This window comes from Lycorma delicatula, chromosome 3 (genome assembly GCF_047948215.1).
Source record: "Lycorma delicatula isolate Av1 chromosome 3, ASM4794821v1, whole genome shotgun sequence".
NCBI lineage: Eukaryota > Metazoa > Arthropoda > Insecta > Hemiptera > Fulgoridae > Lycorma > Lycorma delicatula.
Window position 1 is genome coordinate 79,686,405 of NC_134457.1, and position 23,592 is coordinate 79,709,996.

The window sequence follows — 23,592 nt, forward strand, 5'->3', positions numbered from 1 at the left end:
AAATGAATATTTTTACCAAAATAATTATAAAATTATTTTTATAATTTTATAATTATATAAATATTATGAAATAATAAAAATCATAAATAAAAATTATAATGAGAATGAAAAGTACTGTGTTTTTTTTTGTTTTTTTTTTTTTAAAGTAGCTTGGTTAAATTATTCTAACTTCATTTTTAATTTAAAAAAAAAACAAAAAACACAGTACTTTTAATTCTCATTATAATTTTTATTTATGATTTTTGAAGTACGAAACATAAAAATAATGAAAATTTAAATTGGCCAATATCTAAATCTAACCAACCATTAAAATACAACAGTTTTGCTAAAGTTTATATAAAAAAGGAAACATTTAATAAAATCTGTCATTACAATAATCAGGAATTCAAAACTTGTTAAAAGTAATAAGCCACCTTCTTTGCAGAGTAGAGTGGTTTGCTAGTGTGGAAAATTTGGCTTAAATTGTACTGTAGTAATCACAGCTGATTAACTTGTTCACTTGCAATAGATGATTAAAAACAGTAAAGAACTGAAATAGCTTAAAGAAACAAAATAATAAACATACACATATATTTACTTAAATAATCTTGAAAAAATTAAATGAATTTGTCATTTTGGTTGTTTGTGTAATGACCTCTGAAATCTGAAAATTTCCATTCAAATGGAAATTTTTAATGAGTTTAAAATTTTAAGACCACATTAAAGCCACATGAGTTTTGAACACCATAACTGTTTTCAGCAACCACAAAACTTATTAATTTTTCTTTTTTTTTAAATTTACATCAGCCATATTTAGTTTACCACTTCAGATTCTATAAGTTGAACATTATAACCGCATTCAATTTTCTCAAAACTCTCTAACCTCACTTCTTCTCTATAATTCGACTGAAGAAACAACAAAGCTACTTTTAATCAAAACTTCTACATTTTATTAAAAATAAAGAAGAAAAAAAATGTGTTTTACAAATTAAGTTTTATAACTTAAGTATTCATTATAATAATAGTAGAAACTATGAAAGCACTTTGTTGCAAAAATATAACAACGAATGTGAAATAACAAGAATGTGATAACAAAGACAATTACATCTTCACTTATCTTTCAATTTAAGCGTTAAGAGTGTTTTCACATTTTCAAGAATTGTTTAATAAGTATATGGTAACCCAGTAACTGGAATAAACTAGGACAAACATAAAAATAGAAGAAATTTGGACCACCAAAAAACATAATTTAAAACCTGTTGCTCACTCCCTCACTCCTTATGGAGCAGTAATTCACAAGGAAGTAAAAAATTGAACTATTTAATGCACTAGTGTTACACTTGAAACTCATTATCAAAATACTTTAATTTGAATATGCAGTTATGAATTTCCTAATTAAAAAAAAACTGTTTTACTCATTGCAGGATTTCAAAAATGGCTCTGTAAAATTGTTTAAAAAAAATATAAAACAAATAAATTGTCTTGTAAATTGTCCGGACAAGAATAAATCGTTATTATTTTATGACAGTCATCTCATACGATTCTACAATTCAATTTCCCTTGTAATCTAATGTTACATTAATTAAATCTTGATTCAGTATATTGTCCATCAACTAGTTCCCTTTTACAAGATAATCACAAGCTTCTCTCTTCATTATATGATCTTAAAACTTCATTTATTTCTTCAATTTATTAGTAACCTGATTATCAGCAATCTCCTTAACACATTTCAAAATCCTCTACTTTCCTTAGAACTTTTTCTAAATATTATAGTTCTTTGCCAAACATATATAACTGCAGAAATACTTTTAAGAATGTTTTACATTTGATATCAGTAAACCTTTTTTTTCTGCAAAAAAGCTCTCCTTTCCATATTTGTTTTTGAAATATTTCTTAGTTCAATCAACATAGTTTTCTAATTTTACTATTTTATAATAAAACACAAACATAAAATTTACACACACTTTTTTAATTCAATATATGAGTTTTTTTATGCAAAATTAGTACATGATATATAGTTATTAATCTACTAACAATGCATAGCGAACTGTAAAAAATATAATTATTGCTGAAAAATTATTATATTTTACAAAAGCACTTCAACAAGAAACTTATGAAAATAATTGGTGTATTGAGAGGTAGGTTTTACATTTTATTTATTTACTAACTTATTTTATTCCCTACTACTTGAAGATAGTAGGAATAATAATGTACTCTTTCCCACAGAATGGAATTCATTAATTTGTTGCTTATACCACCTCTCATAGTGTTTCTCATGATTTTGGTGGTGCTTGTAAAGCATCTGAGTGCATTTTACAAGAAGCACCATTGCTTTCTCTAAAAGATGCTCATTATATAGTCAGTCCATGTGATGAACAGAGCAATGGGATTTCAATGGGCTTGGCATGCTTCAGTGTATTTGGCTCAGTGAAAAAGTTAACAAGAAACTACTTCATTCTTCAACGTTTTCACTAAAGCCTGGCAATGGAAATTTTTTTGGAATCTCCATGTCATTGTTAGAAGTCACACTTTTTGTGTCTTATCAACTGCAACCAGTATAGTTATGGTACCCAACAAAAATAAAAATTATTCTGCTATGAGGATATATTCTGATAAAATACTGATAAGTATTGTTAAATTTAATTCAGTACTTATTGATTATCTTACGGGAAAATTATTTTTCACTTTTTTCAACTTTTTTTTTTATTGATATCCTTAATTATTTAAAATATTAAATGTTATAAAATTGAGTAAATAAATAAGATAATAACTTAAATGAAATAACATAAGATCTAATGTTCAGTCTGCTAATCTTGTCTATATAACCTTAAATATTAAATGCCAGGAGACTAACGAATGTATTAATTAGAATGTTCTAATTTTATACATAATATTAAGAAAATAAATGCTTCATTATCATGTATTAGTAATTTCATACCACTAAATGTAGAAAGTGTAATGATACCCATATATGAAAACTGAAAAAACTTAAAATAAAATTATTTCTAATGAAATAATAATAATCTCATGATAATATTATGAAATAATAATAAATAAAAATGGAGATAAAACCGCAATACACAACAAATAGCATGGTGACCAGATTACCAACAAATACCTTAAATTTTATTAAGTAGGTATCTTAATATTTTAAGGGTAAATAACTTAAAACTTTTTTCAAGTTCACAACAGATTAATGCAGTTTTACACTAGTTTGGAATTAGTATTTCTTGATTAAACATTTTTCTTAATCTTCATTTATATGATTCAATTAAACAATAAAACACATACAAATATTACTTTTTTCTGATTAAAAACTCTAGCACAAAAATTATGCTAGATTAAAAAATACTTTTTTGATCTAAAAACACATTAAAATTCATCAGACTAGAATTTCTTGAGGTTAAATAAAAAATAAATATTATATCAACTAAATTCAATGTAGTTTTGCTAATCAATTCATGTTTACCAAAGTAACAATGTTTTACTGAATTTTTATAAATAAATAAAAACACCTCATGCTTTACTCTGACTTCCGAAATTTTATTCAGACTGTACTATAGTGTGATCGGTGTTGTCATTGTTTATTTATGCATGAGTTCTGTAACATCCAGAGATATTTAGTACGATTAAAAAACTTCTTGAAATAACTGCAGAATTATAAAATACACATTTTATTCCATATCCAATCGGCACTGAAATCTAAAAGTCTATTAAACTCTTAGAACTCATTCTATTCATTTTACAACATACGAGAATGTTGTGTACTTGTATTCTTTGTTATTCAAGTTAGTTTTCATTTCTCATAGCTGAATAGAAAGTATCTTGACAAAATGTCTGTTAACTATTGTTTCTGGTGTTAGAATTTAACTTTTCTTAAGGCTCTTTGTTTAAGATTAAAATTTAGCCATAAGACTTAATAGATAAGATGTTTCATTCAAAATGTAATAATTAATAATACACAACTTTTAATTAACCAGAGGGAAACATTCCTAACATAGAATCTGACTATTTTCTCTTAAGGTGCATGAAATCAATTTTATTATTTTTATGAATAGTTACAAACTTTTTTAATATTTAATACATTTTGTAATGTAACAAAAGCTTTTAATAAATATGTTACAACACAGTAACATTAAATCTAGATAACTTAATTAAAAAAAGAGGTTAAAATAGAGGTTATGTGATATAATTATTAATATAAAATAAATATACAATGTTATATTAATCATAAAATAATTTTTTAACAGACAGGAAGAATTCTCAGTTTGATTCTACTGTTATTTTTTGTTACCTTTTATTAGATGCATTAATCCTTTTCTTAATATGAAAAAGAAATTTCTTAGCTACTCTAAGTAGAATATATCAAGTAGAAAACATTTAACAATAAATTCACAGTTTACATACAAAATTGTAAGACATTTTTATTTTTTGTCATCATCCATACTTTGTACTGAACTGCTTAATATTAATCCCTTTTCTTATTCTTACATCCAAAATATTTTCATAAGAAAACTGTAATAATTTTTTTTTTTAACCTCCGAGACTACCGTTAGGTATTGCTTCAGAGGATGAAATGAATGAAATTTTTGTAGCATGTGAAAATGCCATCCCTGACTGGGATTTGAACCCGGGACCTCCAGATTAAAGGCCGAGATGCTACCACTGGATGGAGGCCGGTATAATAAAAATATAATACACATTCCTTTTTGTCTGACGACAATAACTCATGCTCAGATGTAGACTTTTTATATAATTTTGGTGCAATCCTTTTTTTAATTTATAAAGATGAATAGTACGTTTCTCAACTTGTGTTTCTTGCTAATGAATTTTTTTATACGGGCAGATTTTTCTTGCAATCTGAATATTTTAAATAAGTAAAAGTAGAAGATTTTAAATAAAATAATTTTTTAAACAATAAAATCATCTTCAAAGTAACAACAGCTGTTCTCCATGGTGGAATGATAACATCTTGGAATTTTATCCAGGGGTCTCAGGTTTGAATCCCAGTCAGACATGGAATTTTTCAAATGCTACATATTTCCATTTTCACATTCCCATGTATAAGCTTCTTTGTAAGCTTCTGTGTTGAATTAAATCGCCAATAAAAATAAATAAGCAATAACAATTCAGTATTTTGAAAATAAGTTTCTTTTTCAAGACTTCTTTAATTCTCATTTTGGGAAGTTGGCAAAAATTAAGTTAGTGAAATTGTTGGTAGTTAATTAGTAATTTTTAATTTTGTATAGATTCAAACAAGTCTTTTTCTAAGATTTTATTGATTTTTTAAAGATTTAATTTATTTTTATCAAATTGCCATCAAACTTGATGAAAAGATTGATTGTCAAATCAAGATGATATTCAAGAAAGATATCAACTAAACTTCAAATCAAAATTTTTTTCTATTTAAGATACTGTAAGAAATGTTCTAGAAATTAGTGAAAGAAGCTTCAAAGTCATTTATCTTATGATTCAGTACCGTGTACTCTGTGATGGATTAAATACCATAGTCACCTAAACTAGAAGCTCACTCTTTTCAAGACAAAATTCCATTATCATCATCCAAATCAGCAGTAAATGATTCAAACATAAATTTTATATCAATTTCCCTCCTTTATTTTCATAAACTCTTACAGTTCTGCTAGTGTATTACTTCATCAAAGCGTATATTTACAGTGTTAAATAAGAGATCCTAAATTAAATATCATTTAAGATACAATGTCCAACCAATTACAATAAACATTAGTGGGTGGCAGGCACCATTACAAACATTTGGTATTTTAACAGATAATTATTTTAGGAATAAAAAAAAAATTACTGTGGTAAAAAGCAAAGGGAAATGAATGTAAGCAAAAAATCAGAGGTTGTCTTTTCTTGTACAAGCTATAAAGGAAAACTGAATTTTTCCAAGAGTATCATTATTGGATGCACGACGCACATCCAAAAATAAATAATTTTTTTACACTAATGAATTTAATATATAAAATTTTAGGGAATCTGCATAACAAACTTATCAATATCTGCAATTTAATTTTATGAAATAAAACAAGTAGCATTATCAAAAATAATGCTGAATAATAATTGTGTGATGCAGTAGTAAATACAGTAAAATGTGAATAATTTTTCAAAGTAACAAACATAAGCGTTTGTGCGATATTTCTTTAAGTATTTAAATATTTACATATTTTACCCTTATCACTGACAGAAGAAATGGTCATTCAGTAGTTTAAGATGATTTTTTTTTTACCCAAAACAAATGACTACATTTCCAAAAAGCAATTAAAATAGAATAACCATTTTTTAACCTGAAAGAATAAAACACTTACTATTTCTAGTAAACTCTTCAAACAATTACTGCTGGAATACTCATGTTAATCTTGATTTTGAGTAAATAATCTAACAAAAACAAACAAATAAAAAGAAAATGACGTACTTTTTAAATCTATTTTTATTACTCTTTATAGTGTATTTATTTTTATAACAAACAAATTCAAAAGTGTACATGTAAGACAGCTGCATTTAAATTGCATACTGATGATTGTTATTATAATAAATATTTAAATGAATATATTAACACAGTTATGACACTTTTAAATTCACTAAATGCATGTTTTAATAAAGAGATACATATAAATAAAATCCTGTACTCTAACTTCAATCTTACGTTACGTTAATCATCCAAAAAAAATAAAAAAAGGTAGCTTTAAATACTTCTGTTTGTGAACATAATAAATTAAATGTAATTTTAACTATATATATTAAATACGTGAAAAATAAAAATCAAATATTGAACAATTTTCCATTGGTTGATGTTTTTACACACAAGTGTACTTTTATTAAATAAAATTCTCAAACCTTTTAGTACTAAAAAGATTTTGATATTGCTGTCTTTAAGATGCCAGTTAGATGCAGATCCATCACTGATTTAAAAACTTATCTGTAGAAAAGAATTCACACAAATTTAATAATTTTCACATCTCTTATTCAAATATAAAAAAAGTTTTCAAATATTTTCTTCAGCGTTGATGAATAACGACCCACAAATAGTTTTCCATCATTCATATAATGAACGTATCTGTATCTTGCTACACCTTTGGACATCATTAATTAATAATACATCAAAGTAAATTTTGATCGTAGTTAGTTTAATATTAATATATAAACTTTTATAAAAATGATTTTACAGTTAAATAATACGTTAAGAATAATAATAAAAACCATTAAACAAAAAATTCCGATGAAATTCAAAAAAATTATAATGGTCTGTGAACCTCAATAAATAAATCACTTCTTAGTAATTTAGCTACCAAATTTTCTTTTCTAGTTAATTATTCAAAGCAACATGACAAATGTTTTTTACAACATAGATATAAAAATTAATATAAATGAAAGTAAAATAGTAATTGAAAAATTCTGTGTGATGTTTTAATTCAATCACCTTCTTTAAAATTCCTTTAACATATATTTTTAATTATTAAAATAATTAACAATTAGATAATTTAAATCTTTCCCTTAGTACCAGTCTATCATCGTTTGCAATGTCATTATTCTTGAGACAATAATCTAGTAATATGTTTATACCTGAAAAAAAATAAAATAAATAACATAATAGAATTATAAGTAAAATTATGTACTTTACTAGTGATATACTTTACTAATTGAAAACAAAAAAGTAATAAAATATAAATATATTAAACATTTTAACTTAAACAGATAAAAAATTATAATCACTTAGTTCTTAACATCTGAAATAATGCAATCAGAAAAACTTAGTCATATGAATACACACATATATCCTACAAATACCAACAAATATTTGACATTAAAAACTAAATTTTATTAACAATAAAACACACAAATAAAAGAGCTGCAAAAAGAATGTTTTACAACAGCAAGCAGGGCAATATTACAAATGAACAAAGACAACACATTAAAAGTGACAAATTTTAGAGGTTTTTGGAAACAATGTAAAATGAAAAACATAATATTTGAAAAAAATGCAATCCTTGAAATATTTTCTTTTTAATAAATAAAATTTGTAATGAAAATCACCACATAAAAGTAGAAAGAAAATAAAAATATAAGTTTAACTACCCATTGTTCGTCTAAGTTCTAGATCTTCCTTATTACGTATTACATTAAAACTACGTAAAAATATTTATTTCCTATAACTCAAGAAATCTGTGAAAAGTGTATACAATATGCTTTAATTTTCATCACTTGAATTTAAAGAAAAATTCTTAACATATAGCTAGAAAAAGGTTTTATCCTTGAGAAGGAAGTATATTAGTTTATCTTTCCGCATAACGTTTTTTTTGTTAAGTTACGCTAAGTAAACTAATGTCAAATACATTCTTCTAGAGAGGGTAGCTCACTATTTTCAACAGAAAAAATAATAAACATTAAAACTTTCAATTGTTTAGCTATGTCTAGTTAATATAGTTCACTCTACAAGTTTTATTAAATCAAGCTAAAGTCAAACCACATACAAATAGTAAAACAAACAAAAATTTGAGAAAGTGCAAATAAATTGAAATAAACACTGAATCAGTAGCCCCTTCAATTTTATATGGATTGTCGTAATATAAGAATAAAATGGATTTTAAAGTACAGATAACCTTATCTATAAATGCAGTACAGGGGTAGATTCACTAAAAAAAAAAAATCATGCCACCTGCCTAATTATAAAAACTACAGTACAATTAACACATTACATGCTATTTCGGTCCCCAGAAGCTGGAGGCAACAAAATGATAGCTGCAGCATCAATATTTCCTTACTTCAAATACCTGCATTTCCTCTATCCAGTAAGGGGACAGCACTATCATATCAGTGTTGTTCCAGTCACCGGCACCCCCAATCTAATCATTATTAGTGGTACCATCATGAGCTAAAAGTGGTTGGATCATGATGAACTAAAATGTGTATCCAACTAATTGTATACCTCTAAATATGCTTAGAAAAATAGTACATTTATGTAGTTCCTATCCTCTAAGTCAGGAGCTGCAGAAAAAATTGGTCAATCTTTCCTCACATGAGGGATTGGTGCTGCATTGCTGAGGAGTAAAGAATTTCATAACGTATTGTGATGAAATTCAAGTTTTATGATTGTTAGCACTTTACTATCACATTGGTTTCCAATTTTTTAATTTTATTGGTTTTATTTTAATAAAACACTTCTGAGGGGCGGGTACAACTACAAACTACAAAAAATAGAATGAAATGACATTTGCTAATGCAGAAACAAAATAAAAATTTAATTAGTACAAATGAAAACTTGATTCACTTCACAGTAAAATTATCTTAAAAAGTAATAATACTGTAATTATCCTAAAATAAAAATAAGAAATAAATTTATATGCTTTTCTATCTGCTTCTTTGCTAGCCATTGTTTCCTTTAGATTTTGGTAGAACCTCTGCACATCCCAGACCTCCTGGTTTGAAGAATGTATAGCAAAGTATCTTGCCCAGTTCTTTCTCTGCTGTCTTATTGTCTACATGAACTAAATTCTTCACTAAAGTTCTCTTGAATAGTGTTATAGTAATTTTTTTACTACCCAGAATCATCTTATAAATAACACATGCATTAACTACTGCCACTCCAAAAAATAATTTTAATACTACTTTCCTATACAATTTCACAATTTCATCAATTTCATACCCTTACGCAAAACAGAATAGTATGATGATATCTTGTTATTAACATCTATCCCTTTTTTTGCCTTATTGTACTGTATTAGACAACTTGATTTTTTCACTGCTTCACCTTTTCTTCCCTCTGTATATTCTATAATGTTTATTAATTTCAATACTATTGAGTCGATATGATTTTCTTTTAGACTAGTTATCCCTTTACCACTATATATAATTATTTCACGTGTATCCATTTTTTGTACAAAGTTTGTACAACTTTATGCTGTACTTGTAAATTTTATTGACTAATTAGTGTGATTAGTCAAACAATTAGTAATAAAAATAAAACATACATAATTGCCCGAGATAAAAATAAACAGCCAGGCATACTCAGAAAATTTTTAGTTTATGTTCCAATAACTAGCAAACACATAAGCAAAAACAAACAAATAAAATGGTCCAAACCTGGGCGGGAGGAACCACACTTTACTAATAATTCATAACCATAGGCAACTCATGCCCTTGAAGACTGGAATTGTGTATATTAAAAGTACTAATGAAAAATAAGTCATAAGTTGCTATAATTTATAAAATATTAAAAATTAAAATATTGTAAAATTTAACAACCACACTGAGAGAAGTCTTGACCCCTTCTACACCATAATAGTCAAAAGACGAATTCCAGCTCACAGACCGATATAGCGCCCAAAAAGATTAGAAAAATTTAACCCACGCTAATGTGTTAAATTTCCAGTTAAATAGCTGATACCTCAAAAATACAAGATATCCAAAACATTCTAAGGTCTATTAAAAAGAATCAAGAACACATATACAATTTTTACTGCTCTTTGAAGTACAAATCTTACTCTACTTTTCTACATAGTTCACACCATTGTGAAGGCACTTACCACAGTGGGGCACCAGAAGTTGTATCCCTTTGTCATAGAATGATGCTGCCTACAACACTAGTCACAAATCAATGACTTTCTTGAGATTGTTCATTGTTATGAAATTATCAGCCAGGAAAGAAATTTTAAAAATGTACAACCAAGTGAGTTACTTGGTGTAAGTCCGGGCTACACAAGGCATGATCAAACTGTTCTTAGCCAAAGAACAGAAGGATATGAGGAGACTTACATTGTGGTGACACAATTTTTTTCAGAGTTTTACAACAGACATTATTGTTGACTGTGTCAATAGTGATGTCAAGCTAAGTCAAGGAGCAAAACTTCTTATCTCAAAACACTGCGCATATGATCGAGTTTTTGCAAGAGGAAAACATCAATTTGCATTTTGTGTTCCAGGGTAATGAAGTGTATTGCCATTAAGAGCCATAAGAGACATCATTCACATCTTCCTAGTGACTATAACGCTCAAGAATTCCTCACCTTGTTCTCTGTACCAAGTAAAAAATTTCAACAAACTGTCCGACTATTTGATTTTGTGATTTTCTGTAAGCATCTTAGGTATCCAGAGTTTGCAGATAATCTCATGAAGAGATGAAAGTGAAATCTCTGGAAAATACATTAAATCATCACTAACAATTAAATCCTCCAATTATTATACTTTATATTACTTTAATGATAATTGGTAAGAATCCGTTACTCAGATCTTGTTACGATGTATAACAATGAATGTTTGTTTATCCCGTATGCATTCCTATACCATCCACCCGATTGGGATGAAAATTTGGTGAGTTGTGCGCACGCCTGCGAAGGAAGGAAAAATTTAAAAAAGGATAAAAGGAAAAGGGGTAAGGAAGAAATAGGTAAAAAGGGAAATAAGGGGAAAGGGGAAAAGGGTGAAAAAGGAATAAAGTGAAAGGTTAAATTATGTGAATTCCGTAATGTCCAGTTTAATATTTATCAAACTTTTATCTACATATTTACTCAAATCTAGTAATGGCGAAGCATTACAGGGTCAGCTGTTCTGATTAGATAGTAACGGATGTAATCTATGAGGGCGTACAGAAGTATTCCATTTTATTTCACCAAATTATCACAAATTTTATCGCATATTTTTTTTTTTTTTTTGATGGTATTTGGAATATGATAATTACATACCTTTTAGTGGCCAACAAATATTTTTTTAAATAGTTTTTTCTTGAGATATAAACTATTATTTTTTTACATTATACAGAAGTTTAATTTAACTGGCTTTTTGGAAAGAGTAAAGATAGAACTTCATTTTCGTGTATTCAAAATTAATTTTAATACATTACTAGATCTTGTAACATTTACAAATGAATGTTTTTAGTAATTTTGGGTGCAAAACAAATAATGAAGGGCTTACGGTAATAGACCTGTTTTTTACCTTTTTTACTAGGTACTAGTAGTACGTATAAAATAAAAATTTGGACTCTTACTAAGTGTCCTTCATTAAAAAAATTGCTGCCAATTAGTAAGATTTTAAAAACTCTCATTATCCGAATGTGGAACAAGTGGCAAAAATCTGAACTTTTTACACCAGTAAGTACTATTTATGTTCACTAAAACCATGAAAAATTTATTTTATTACTCAAAGTGGTTGACAAGTAATGAAAACATCAAAACTACTAAAAACATCATTCTTTTCAATAAAATAAATGGCAGGAGCACTAAGTTATTTTAGGTTTGTATCAAAAAGTGAAAGATTTATTCATAACGTCCGGGAATTTACTGTTCAGGTATTAGTTCAGAGGATGGATGAGGATAAGTGTGAATGTAAATGAAGTGCAGTCTTTTACAGTCTCAGACCACTACTGAGATGTGTGGTTAACTGAAACTGAACTACCAAAGAACACCCGTATCCATGATCTAGTACTAATCATAGTGAAGAACAAGTTGAATTGTTTGGTGTTACTGCATGTATCAGTTTTAATGGAAGAGAAACGAACAGTGTCCTATAAAACAGGACAAAGAAAGTGTTTTCGTAAAACTTTAAACAATAATTCAGTATACAAGAAGGTTCTATAATGATTCTGTTGCAGTTTTTAATTAATTACAAAACTTAACTTTTTTTTGTGTGTTAATACGGCTTCTGCAATGAAAAAGTGTATTTTTAAATATATTTAATTCTTAAAGAAAAAATAATTTATTTCATTCTCTATCATGAAAAAAAATTTTCTATTAAAATTAATAAACTGTTTAAGTTACCATAGTAATCGTTAAGATTAAACATATTGTTGAAGTTATCTGCAAATATTAAGAATATATTATGATATCATAATATTGAAAACATTGTTCATTAATCGAAGATTTATTAAAGTAAAGACATAATTTTCATAACATAATTAATTAGTCAGTATTTATTTCAATAATTTCTTATGGTGAAATTTCTAATTCTCATAACATCACAAAGTAAGTTAATGTTGAATTTTGAAACTTATAAATCTTTTTTTAGAAAATCAAATTATTAGGTAGTTAGAATAAGTTTTTCATTAATATGCCTGAGATAAATTTTTAAATAAATACTATTGTATGTAATAATCTTAGAATTTGCGACACTCTATTGTGCTGTATATGAACTCCTAAAATTGATAAAAAACTTATAAAGATAAGGTTTAATAAAAAACTTAGATATTTTAGTCAGATGTGTGAATAATATTTGGTCAACCTCACTGTCTAATTGTCTATTTCTAGTTCATATAAAATACAAAGATAAACTATCAGCAATTGATTATTATCTGATTATTTTTAACAAATTTATTTTATTTCAAACTCAGATAAAAAAGCTCAGTTTGAACAAGTTGTTTATTCGATAGTATATTTTTAATAGTAATCAAAAAATTCTGTAAAAATTTAAATTATTTCAAACAGGCTAATGAAACAATTTATAATATAAGGGGAATAAAAAATTCTCAGTTTTAGAGTAACAGGCAAAAAAATTCCACAGTCTTTGGTTTAAATGTACATATCACATCTTTCACATTTTTGACAGTTACACTCATCACTCTCTTCTTCATCAGATGTTGGATGAACAAAAATTATTTCCTTGTACTACTGTAATCATTCAGCAAGTTGTTCACCATCCCAATTTTCATCAAACAGTTATTTAGGAAGATTGTCGACGTGATTTTTCTTCTCACTGCTGGTTGCATGACCAATAGAGACATTTTCTAACAGAATTTGATTAAAATTAATGTTTCCTTATTCCTTAATGAAACATTGTTTTTCTTCAAGTCGATAGTCTCTCATCGTTAATAATTTAGTAATATATATTTAATCCTTTAGTTTTAGAAATACTTAATTTTTATCAAGTTACTTTACTTGTCCAATTGTTCTTTAGCATTCAAAATACTCTTCTGTGGTCAAGATTGTTTTTTTCTGTAAAATCTTTTCTGCCTTGCCAAAAAAAACCACTATCAGCAGGAAAGAAGCTATGGCTACACAGGGATATTATATTAGGAACAATTTTGTTGTGATGAAATGTGTCCAGTAAATTCTAATAACAAAGAAGAATTTGTACATAGCAATAATTTGTTTGAAAAGGACTAAGCACGGTTTGAATATTACGTCATCAATTTAAAAAAAAAATACATTTCTTAATAGTTCAGGCTGACAACCTCAATCGAATATCAACAAAAAAAAGACAGGAATTAATCTACATTCAATAAACTACTTTCATTACGTAAATATTTTTTTATAAAATTAAAATTTTTTGTATGCAATCTCTTTCTTTTCGGTCATCATCTTTTATGAATTTCATTTTTCTACATCCATTTAAGAAATATACAATATGTATGTTACTTAGACTTTATAATTCATCTGTTAGAAAGAGCCACAAATGTTATTAAATACAAGCTATATAAAATATCATTCATCATAATTGATTGAATGAAGACAGTTAATTTTACTTTCGGTTCAAAACTAAAGGAAAGTGTAAAATATTAATTTACCTTTCATTTAGTTTCAAAATCGTTTCAGATTTGCCTTTTGGCTCTATTTTGATGGATTTCTTAGTCTGAATTACTTTAGAAACAAACATTACTCAACGGAATACACCTTCAACACATAAACCAGATTAGAAAATCTGTATGTAAATAATTTACAAATTCCGTAACTTAACAAGTAAAATAAATTCAACTAACTCCAGGCATATAAGTATAAAATGATATGAAAAAAAATAAACCTAAATATAAATTCCCTGAAATTATTTCCCCGCAACATTTTAATGAAGTTACTACCTGATATGAATTATAAAAAATAACAATTAAATCTTTGTTTACAAATAAAGACTTGTAATATCTATTACCAACAAAAACTAAAAATAATAATTACAGTAATAAATTTGGATTCATTGATAGTAAAATTTCTATTATGTAAACAAAGATAATGAACTATGTATTGCAAGAAAAACCTAACAACTATGTGTGTGTGTATATATATATGTATCTCAGATATAAGCACTTTTGTTAAATCAAAATAATTTACTGTTTTTAACGTTTTCTCAATAAAGTATTACTAATACATTAGTGACAACATAAAAAGGCATGCATGAACCTAAAAAATATTTAGAACTGAGGGTAGCATCTTTAAAACAAAATTAGCAGCTTACATGTAAAAAAATACGTAACTGGTTGAAGTACCATCTGAAATATTTATAAGCAGTTATAAATTATGTTGTGGTATATGAAATTTTACATTTTTATTTATAATAATCAAATTAATACATATAAATATTTTTCAGTGAAAGTTAGTTTTGAATATGTCAAGAATCATCAGACTTTTTAGTGTCACCATGTAGATGTCGCCATACACAAGGTCTAGTTCATTTATCTTGTTTGGAAAGATGACAGACAGTTTCTGACACTTCAGCTGGTGAAGTCTGTTTGTATCCATACTGTGTTAAAATTATACAAAAATATAGTCTGTTTACATCTTATTTAATTTTGATGTGTAAGGATGTTAATAAAAAGTAAGTAGAAGTACTCATATTAATTAAAATAAAAATCAAATTAAATTAAAATTCTAATTTTTAGATTTACATTCCTTGTTTAATACAAAAAAAACATTTTTATACGTTCTCAAATTAATTTCATACATACCTATATTTTTATACGGTCTTTATCTACTTTTTTATCAACAGTGGATAAAAACAACAAAATTACTGTTGGCAAGTTAGCAACCAATGATCATTTGGAAACTTTATACCACTAATTCCAAATAAAGATATATGTTGTAGGTTTTACCTTTACATAGCTCCTCGACATTACAACTCCATAACTTTCAAAGGTACTTTCGCAAACAACTCGTATCATCAGTTGATGACATTGTGGCGATGTTATGATTAAATGAACAAATGAAAATATATATAATTTTTCGAGTAATAACCATAAAAATCAGCTGGATATGAGTTATGTGAATAGTTGTATTTACTTTAATTTTAATCATCTTTAATCAGGCTTTAATCAAAATATCATCTTCAAAAGCTACTTGATAGATAATCATTTTATGTGTCGAATTTGTAAATACAGTATTTTTCTAACAAGTTTATTTTTTTATTGTTACCACATGTTTCTAAAATTTCTAAGTTGGTATAGTATGATCATGTTGTAACAGATGGTCAGCTATATAACTGTGGACCCGGAGGTTAAACAAAAAAAAAAGAGCGACAGCTTTAACCCACCAGGTTGATCTAGTAGTGAACAGGTTTTCCCAAATCAGCTGATTTGGAAGTCGAGAGTTCCAGCATTCAAGTTCTTCTAAAGGCAGTTACTTTTATACCAGTTATAAGACTGGTAGATCGTGGATACCGGTGTTCTTTGATGGTTGGGATTCAATTGCCATACAATTCAGGAATTGTCGGACTGAGACTGTACAAGACTACACTTCATCTACACTCATCATACATATCATCCTCCTTCAACCTCCGAAGTAATACCTGAACGGTAATTCCCGGAGGATAAGCAGGTAAAAGAAAAAAGATGGTCAGCTGTATTAGAATTGCCTCTCTTCTGAAATATATTAGTAACTTATTTATTATTATTCTGCTGTAATGTTGTAAAGCCATCGGAAACTGCTATTTGTTTCGTTTTTTAGTTATCTGGGTTATTAATGTTTGTGTATTGCAACAGTCTAAAATTACATTTTTACACGAGTCAATGTTTTGTGATCATGGATGATTAGATTCCTTGTGTATAGTGGTGTGATTTATGGTTGGTTTCCTATGAAAGGCTTTTTCTATAATGTTTCCACTTATTTCAATTTCAATGCCCAAAAAGTGTATTTTCCTGTTAATTTCTAGTTTAAACTTGAATTTTAAGTTTCTGTATATTTAAAATAATCATATGTTGTCAATTTTCATTGGATTGTATATGATCAATGTATCGTCCATATATCTAATCCAGAATAATATTTGATACGTGTTCATAATAACATTAATTACAATGTTTTCAAAGTGTTGTAAGAATATTTCAGACGTGATTGCAGATATAGGTGAACCCATTTGGGCAACCCTTTTGTTTTAAGTAATAATTAATTTTCTACTTTATACTTTTTATTTACATACATTGAAACAAATAAAATAAATGAAATTTATGATGGCATTTTGGAGTGTTAAAATACTGTAAACTTCTATTGTTATTCATTCTGATGTTAAGAAGGTTTATTGGCATACATTGGGTGTTAATTCTTGAGTAAGTAATAATTATGAGTATTATTAATTTATTGCAATCAAAATAATGTGATTGTAACTCCCACCCTTTTTCTTCTCGGGAGTACCTAATGCTCATGTTTAAAAGAAACTATAACAATAAATTGTGTTAGACCTAGATATAGAATCTCTAATAATAAGAAACTTTTACTGGTTTTTAAGTACAATTTAAGAGGTGAAATAATGAATAAATAAATACAATTTTTCCAGGAAACTGTTAATGGAAGAAGTGGGTAAATATTAGAGACAACTAAATAAAATACCATAAGAAATTAACTGATTAAAGATCTGGTTTTGGTGCAACTAAACAACACAAAAATTTGTATTATGAGGAAACTACAGTTTATAAGAAAACTGTCGGCTTATCGATCAACTACATCAAGCATTCCTGATGATACAGGTATGTAGTAAGGATTATTTTCATTATAAGTGCTTAGTTTAAATGTGATGTGTTAAATTAGGCTGACCAAATGTACCGGAGTTAAATACTTGTCTTTGTTCTGGGAATGTGTGTCCTAGATACTGATTTTTCCTGCCAGAATTTATTTACATAAATTATTAATCTTTTAATTTTTATTAATAGTTCTAATAAATTAATGTATGTAAATAATTCCAAAAAAATGTTTTACAGAAAATTTTCGTAATTAAAAAAATTGACAAGATTTTCAGTCAGATAATTTGGTTATCCTAGTTAAATTCCAAAAGGATAGATATTTAATTTTATAAACATTATTATACTGTACCAGCAGAATGTAACCGGGCTATTAAACTGATAGATAATGAAAATGATTATACTTCTTCATTGGGACGACTAATCCAATCTCAGCGTTACAGACTAATACAATATTTAAGTATTTTTTTGTTGATTTTGGAAAAAATGAAACAGCTACTGTGTTAATTACGTCTTACTTATACAGTACATATTTTTTTCTCTGACTAAATTAGAAACGTAGTTAAATTATAAGCCAAGATTTATCTTTAGTTAATTTTTGTACTGTACCTGTTTGAGGCATGCTTACTGAGCCGTACAAAGCAATAGTCTTTTATAACAGTTATTTTACAATTTTCTGTTATAGATCAGTCTACAGTAAATCATGCTCTTGCTGTTGTTAGTCTGTAGAGAGAAACAATGGATTGAAAAAAAAGGAAAAGAATATCTTGTGAATTAGGCAAGAAAATGATGGCCAGTATCGATTCTTCACTAGACCAGGGCCAAAGCAGAATAATCAATTTCTTTAATGGAATTGTGCACCAATGGTGGATACATTTTTGGAACCAAATATAGTAAAAATCTGGTTAAATCTCTGTCTCTACGAAATATTTTAGTTCCTTGGCCATATCCTACAGCATCATACCGTCACCAAACTGCGACAAATTCATCAACATAAAGTACATGGAAAAATCAAGAGCATTTTACAACCAGCCTTACAGTGCTATACACATTTCACAACACTATACAGAATGTTTATCGAATTGACGATCAACTTGATACATCACTCAACTGTGTGTAATACAATGAAATGGTCAACAGATTTATCAAGATACATAAAATAGTTAGCGGCAACTAGCGGGTTTATAACAAACATGCAGAAAAGATCACTCATAGTTCAAGCGGTTGCTGGTATTTTAAGAAATTTTTAATTGAATTGCTATAGAGGTTTGTTCCATTAAACTATTTTTTTTACTGTTTTCAATATTGCAGTTTATTTTAATTTTTATGTATTATATGTTTATTCTTTTTCCTTATTTCTTTTTGCTTATATTTTAAATTAAATTGCAAATATATTGTTTATAATTTAATATCATTGGAAGAATAGAAAATAATTCTTGTATAATTATATTGTAAGAAAAATGACTTTTCCGCAGGTAAAGAAACTTCATTGTTCCAACTTGCAGCATCATAACGAACCACGTTTCTAACTTGCCCCATATACACTTTTTGACTTTATATTTAGAGTAACTCAATAAGGTCTCAATGAATTTTCAAATTTTCACATGCTTTAGATACAGTGCTACAGCATACCTAGTTTTCAATAAAACCAATTTGTTAGTTTTGGAGATTTTCAAGCAACAGAATTTTATACACAGTCTACAAAAAAACATAATAAGGAACCACAATTAAAATGAATTGTATTTTCGTACTCCTCATACCTCAAAACTTAAAGAAAATTTACTCCCACTATACAACCGAAAATAATATTGTACTTTTGTTTGAAAAGTCAGTAAAAATGAACAGTAATGATAGTTTAAGTATTTATTATTCATTAATGCATTTTCTTATATTTATATATTTGTCTAATGATATTTTAATTCAACACGATAAATGTGCCGCTTCTATTAAAGTACAGAAAGATTAATATCTCTCAAAACACCTATTATGTAAATGACCATTAACGAAAAGTTTCATACATAATGAAACAAGTCAATGCACAGAGCACAGCGAAAGTAAGTGGCGCAAAATTATGGCATTGTGTCCATAAGAAAGTGAAATATACAGATAATACATAGATCTGGGGGATGTGAACTGTGAAGACATGTCGAAATTTTCCAGAAGGTAAATTATGGTACCCATTACAACAGGTTACTTTCTTATAAAATCTACCTAAAAGTATAAATAGTTGGTTTTTTAATTTTCTTTCATAATTTAGCTGTATAAAATAACTACAAACATAGTTCTGTATATAAACTGAAGAGAAGAGAAAATCAAATTTTTATTTCAGGTCTCACTCTGATATCAACCGTTTATCATATTCTAAGATTATACCTAATAAATATAATATAATTATTATGTTATTTTTTTTTTTTAATTACTGGCAGAATTATTATGCACTGGTTTTGTACAGGAAATAAATTCAAAAAAAAAAAAAAATTGAAAGCTAAAGAAACATGGTCTTTCCTGTTTCAGACGGTACAAACATTATAAAAACAATGTAACGTTCAAAATTCAGCGATAAGCAGTTAGATTGTGCACTGATGAATTATATATATTCTTTATTAAAAAAGATTGCAATTATTTATGAAATACAGAATTATACATAGTATAATCATAAGAATTGAAAAAAAACTAGTATTTACACGATTGGAAATATTAGTCAAGCAACAAATTAACAATATTTGTCATTGAATTTGAACGATAAAACCATGGAAGAAATTGGGTGGGAATAGTCTAATAGAATTAGTAATGCTTCAGAACGAGATGAAGTAACAATTTTATAAAAGCGATAACCATCTAAAATTTTTCTTTTTCTACTTTATAATACATATATAACATTCATAGTTCATAAACAAATTATTCTGTACTAATAATTTTTTTTTCTGATCTGTTTCATCTTTCAGAAATGTTAAGGTGGCATGTGACAAATCGATTTGGATTGAGTTTAATTCTACCAGCAAAATGTTATATATTTGATGGTAAATGAATACAGTTCTGATAAAAATCAACAAGAAATCTTCATTCATAAGCAGTATGTGTGTAGTTAGTTGGTTAGTAGAAGGCGGGAAATAGAAGATGACGACCTCAGTTTCGCCAACGTTTGAAATATTTGTTTATTGAAAACACTGTGAGACAACAATAAAAAAGTTTCATTCATCAATAGTAGGCAGCAGTTAAGTAGCTAGCAGACAGTAGTAGGCGGAAAACAGAAGATGACAACATAAAATATTTGTTAATTGACAACACTGTGAGTCAACAATAAAAAAGCTTCACTCATCAAAAGTAGGCAGCACTTAAGTAGGTAGTAAGCAGTAGTAAAGTATATATGTGATGTAAGTGAGGTAGTAGGCAGGAAATAGAAGATGAACATAATATATTTGTTAATTAACACTAAAAAAGCTTCATTCATCAATAGTAGGCAGCAGTTTAGGCAGTAGGCAGTAATAAGCGGGAAATAGAAGATGACAATAAAAAATATTTGAAATACTTGTTAATTGACAACACTGTGAGACAACAATAAAAAAGCTTCATTCATCAAAAGTAGGCAGCACTTAAGTAAACCTCTAATTAAAAATACAAGACATAAAAAAACAAGAAATTCAATCAAAACAAAAATTAAACTCATAGAAAAAGAATTAAAAAAAAAAAATAACCACTCAAAAAAAAACAAAATCATATTCAAACAAATAAATACAGAAAAAAAAAAAATTGTAGCAGAAAAACATAGCCTATCCTCAAAAAGATCTTTGTAGTAAGCAGTAAAGTAGATATGTGAATGTGATGTAAGTGAGGTAGTAGGAAGAAATAGAAGATGAACATAATATATTTGTTGTTAATTAACACTAAAAAAGCTTCATTCATCAATAGTAGGCAGCAGTTTAGACAGTAGACAGTAGTAAGCAGGAAATAGAAGAAGACAATAAAAAATATTTGAAATATTTGTTATTTTTTTAAAACAAACAAAATTAGACTCTATACTAATATTTTTTTCTTGATTCATCTTTTGTTTCAGACCCCTGATGCTGACAAATATGCTTACTTAATATTCATATTATAATATTCAGTATGCAGGGTACACTTAATACATATAAAATTCATTGCTGATAAACAATAGACTCTATACTAATATTTTTTTCCTGATTCATCTTTTGTTTCAGACCCCTGATGCTGACAAATATTCTTACTTAATATTCATATTAATATTTAATCATTAACATTTGTCATACTGTAATAGTTACGATGGACTACAGAAAACTACAGTTACCTATGAAGAGAAACTCAGTCTATCAGATCATACAATGATATTTCCCATTCACAAAGAACATGTAAAGATAAAAAAAGGCAAATAACACACTTTCATTCTTACAACAAATGCTACAACACACAAAAACCTAGTTCATGAGTTCAGAGTCAAGATTATGAACGGTTAATGCTGACGGTTAAGGAGAAAAGTAGTAGATCCTGTAAAACATTAACTGCATCAGCGATTTGTTTGACATAAACACCCTACCTGTCCTGTCTAGTCCTGACCTGTCCTATCATGATTAGGACCAGGTTCAGGTTCTGACCCAACATTATCTTAGGTAATATTTTGTCAGCACTAATGGGGGGGTTTTATTATGGGTAACATAAGGCATGGGTAACTTGGGTAGAGGTAGGGGTGAATTGAACATTTGATCAGCATAAGGATATATAGGATTTTGGTGTGAGTTAGCTAATAGGTGTTTGTTAAGGAGTAGTAGGAGATAAAGTATGTAAAACAAAGTTGTGATTGGTGTTATGTACAAACAAGTTTTTGATGTAGTTAATGTATTTCCAGCATTTGCTGCTTTTCAACTGACCCGTCAGTATTAAATCAGCGCCGGTTGCTTTGATTACAGCTCTGTATGTCCTAATTTCACGTTTATTTGTTTTATCTGATTGCTTAAAGTCTGAATTTTTATAGAATAACAACTGTAACAGACTAGGTCTAATAATTGCTCATCAATATGCATTCCCTTTTGGTCAAAGCTGACAATTTTCTCTCATATTTCACTTACGTCTACTTTCTTGACTCTTAACAATTATCATCCACTATACTTTTTATACAAGTCTCTACTTTTGTACACATGTTGATAGTTTCACATACCAACAATTAGTGATAGAATCAGAAAGTAAACCAGAAATATCACTGCTTACCCTTATCCGAATGTATATTATCTCATCCATATCAATAATAAATCATAAAAACAAGAATTATACAAAAAAATAATCACTCAAAAAATAAGTCATACTCTTATTTGTTACAGAATTTTAATTGTAATATCTCTTGGTATTTGATTGATCTAAAATTGAAGAATTCAATTTTGTTAGGTAACTATTTGTCTGTAGTCCATTATAATTATTACAGTTAAACGGTTACAAATTGAATATGGAAATAGAACATCTTTGATACACGTCATCCAAATAACAGTAAAAACATCAAAAATACAGTATCAAGATATCATAACATCACAATAAGTGATGTTTTTCAGCATCAGGGGTTACCCGGCCATAACTCTGATAATGTCTACACCTAGGTTGGTTCTAACCCAACACAGAGCTAGTGTCAGCAATCTAATTTTTTTTAAAATACTAAATATTATACCAATTTAGTTTATTTTTTCATGTTATAAATATTATCTATTTAATGAATATCTTAAAAGTTGGAAAAACTGTGGGAACAAAATCTTCTATTTCGCCCTTGAACCAACTACTTCATTTTGAAATGATTAAAAAAAAAAATCGTTACATAAGAATAAAAAAATATTTCATAAAAAAAAAAAATTATTACATAATAAAAAAAAAAAATTGCTGCCTACAACTTACATCATATTGAAATAATTACAAAGAAAATTGACAGAAATGGTTACAAAAAAAAAAAAACTACTGTCAAC

The 23,592-nt window shown here is 27.4% G+C and overlaps 1 protein-coding gene across 1 annotated transcript in view; it reads right to left on the reverse strand.

Annotated features, from left to right (window-relative positions):
* Positions 1 to 7,335: 7,335 nt before the first annotated feature.
* LOC142321156 (RNA polymerase II-associated protein 3-like) overlaps positions 7,336 to 23,592 on the reverse strand; it is a 111,639-nt gene continuing 95,382 nt past the window's right edge. The window contains exon 13 of the mRNA XM_075359150.1: positions 7,336 to 7,560. Coding sequence (XP_075215265.1) covers positions 7,463 to 7,560 — 98 coding nt within the window. The 3' untranslated portion in view covers positions 7,336 to 7,462. The remainder of the gene's footprint in view (positions 7,561 to 23,592) is intronic.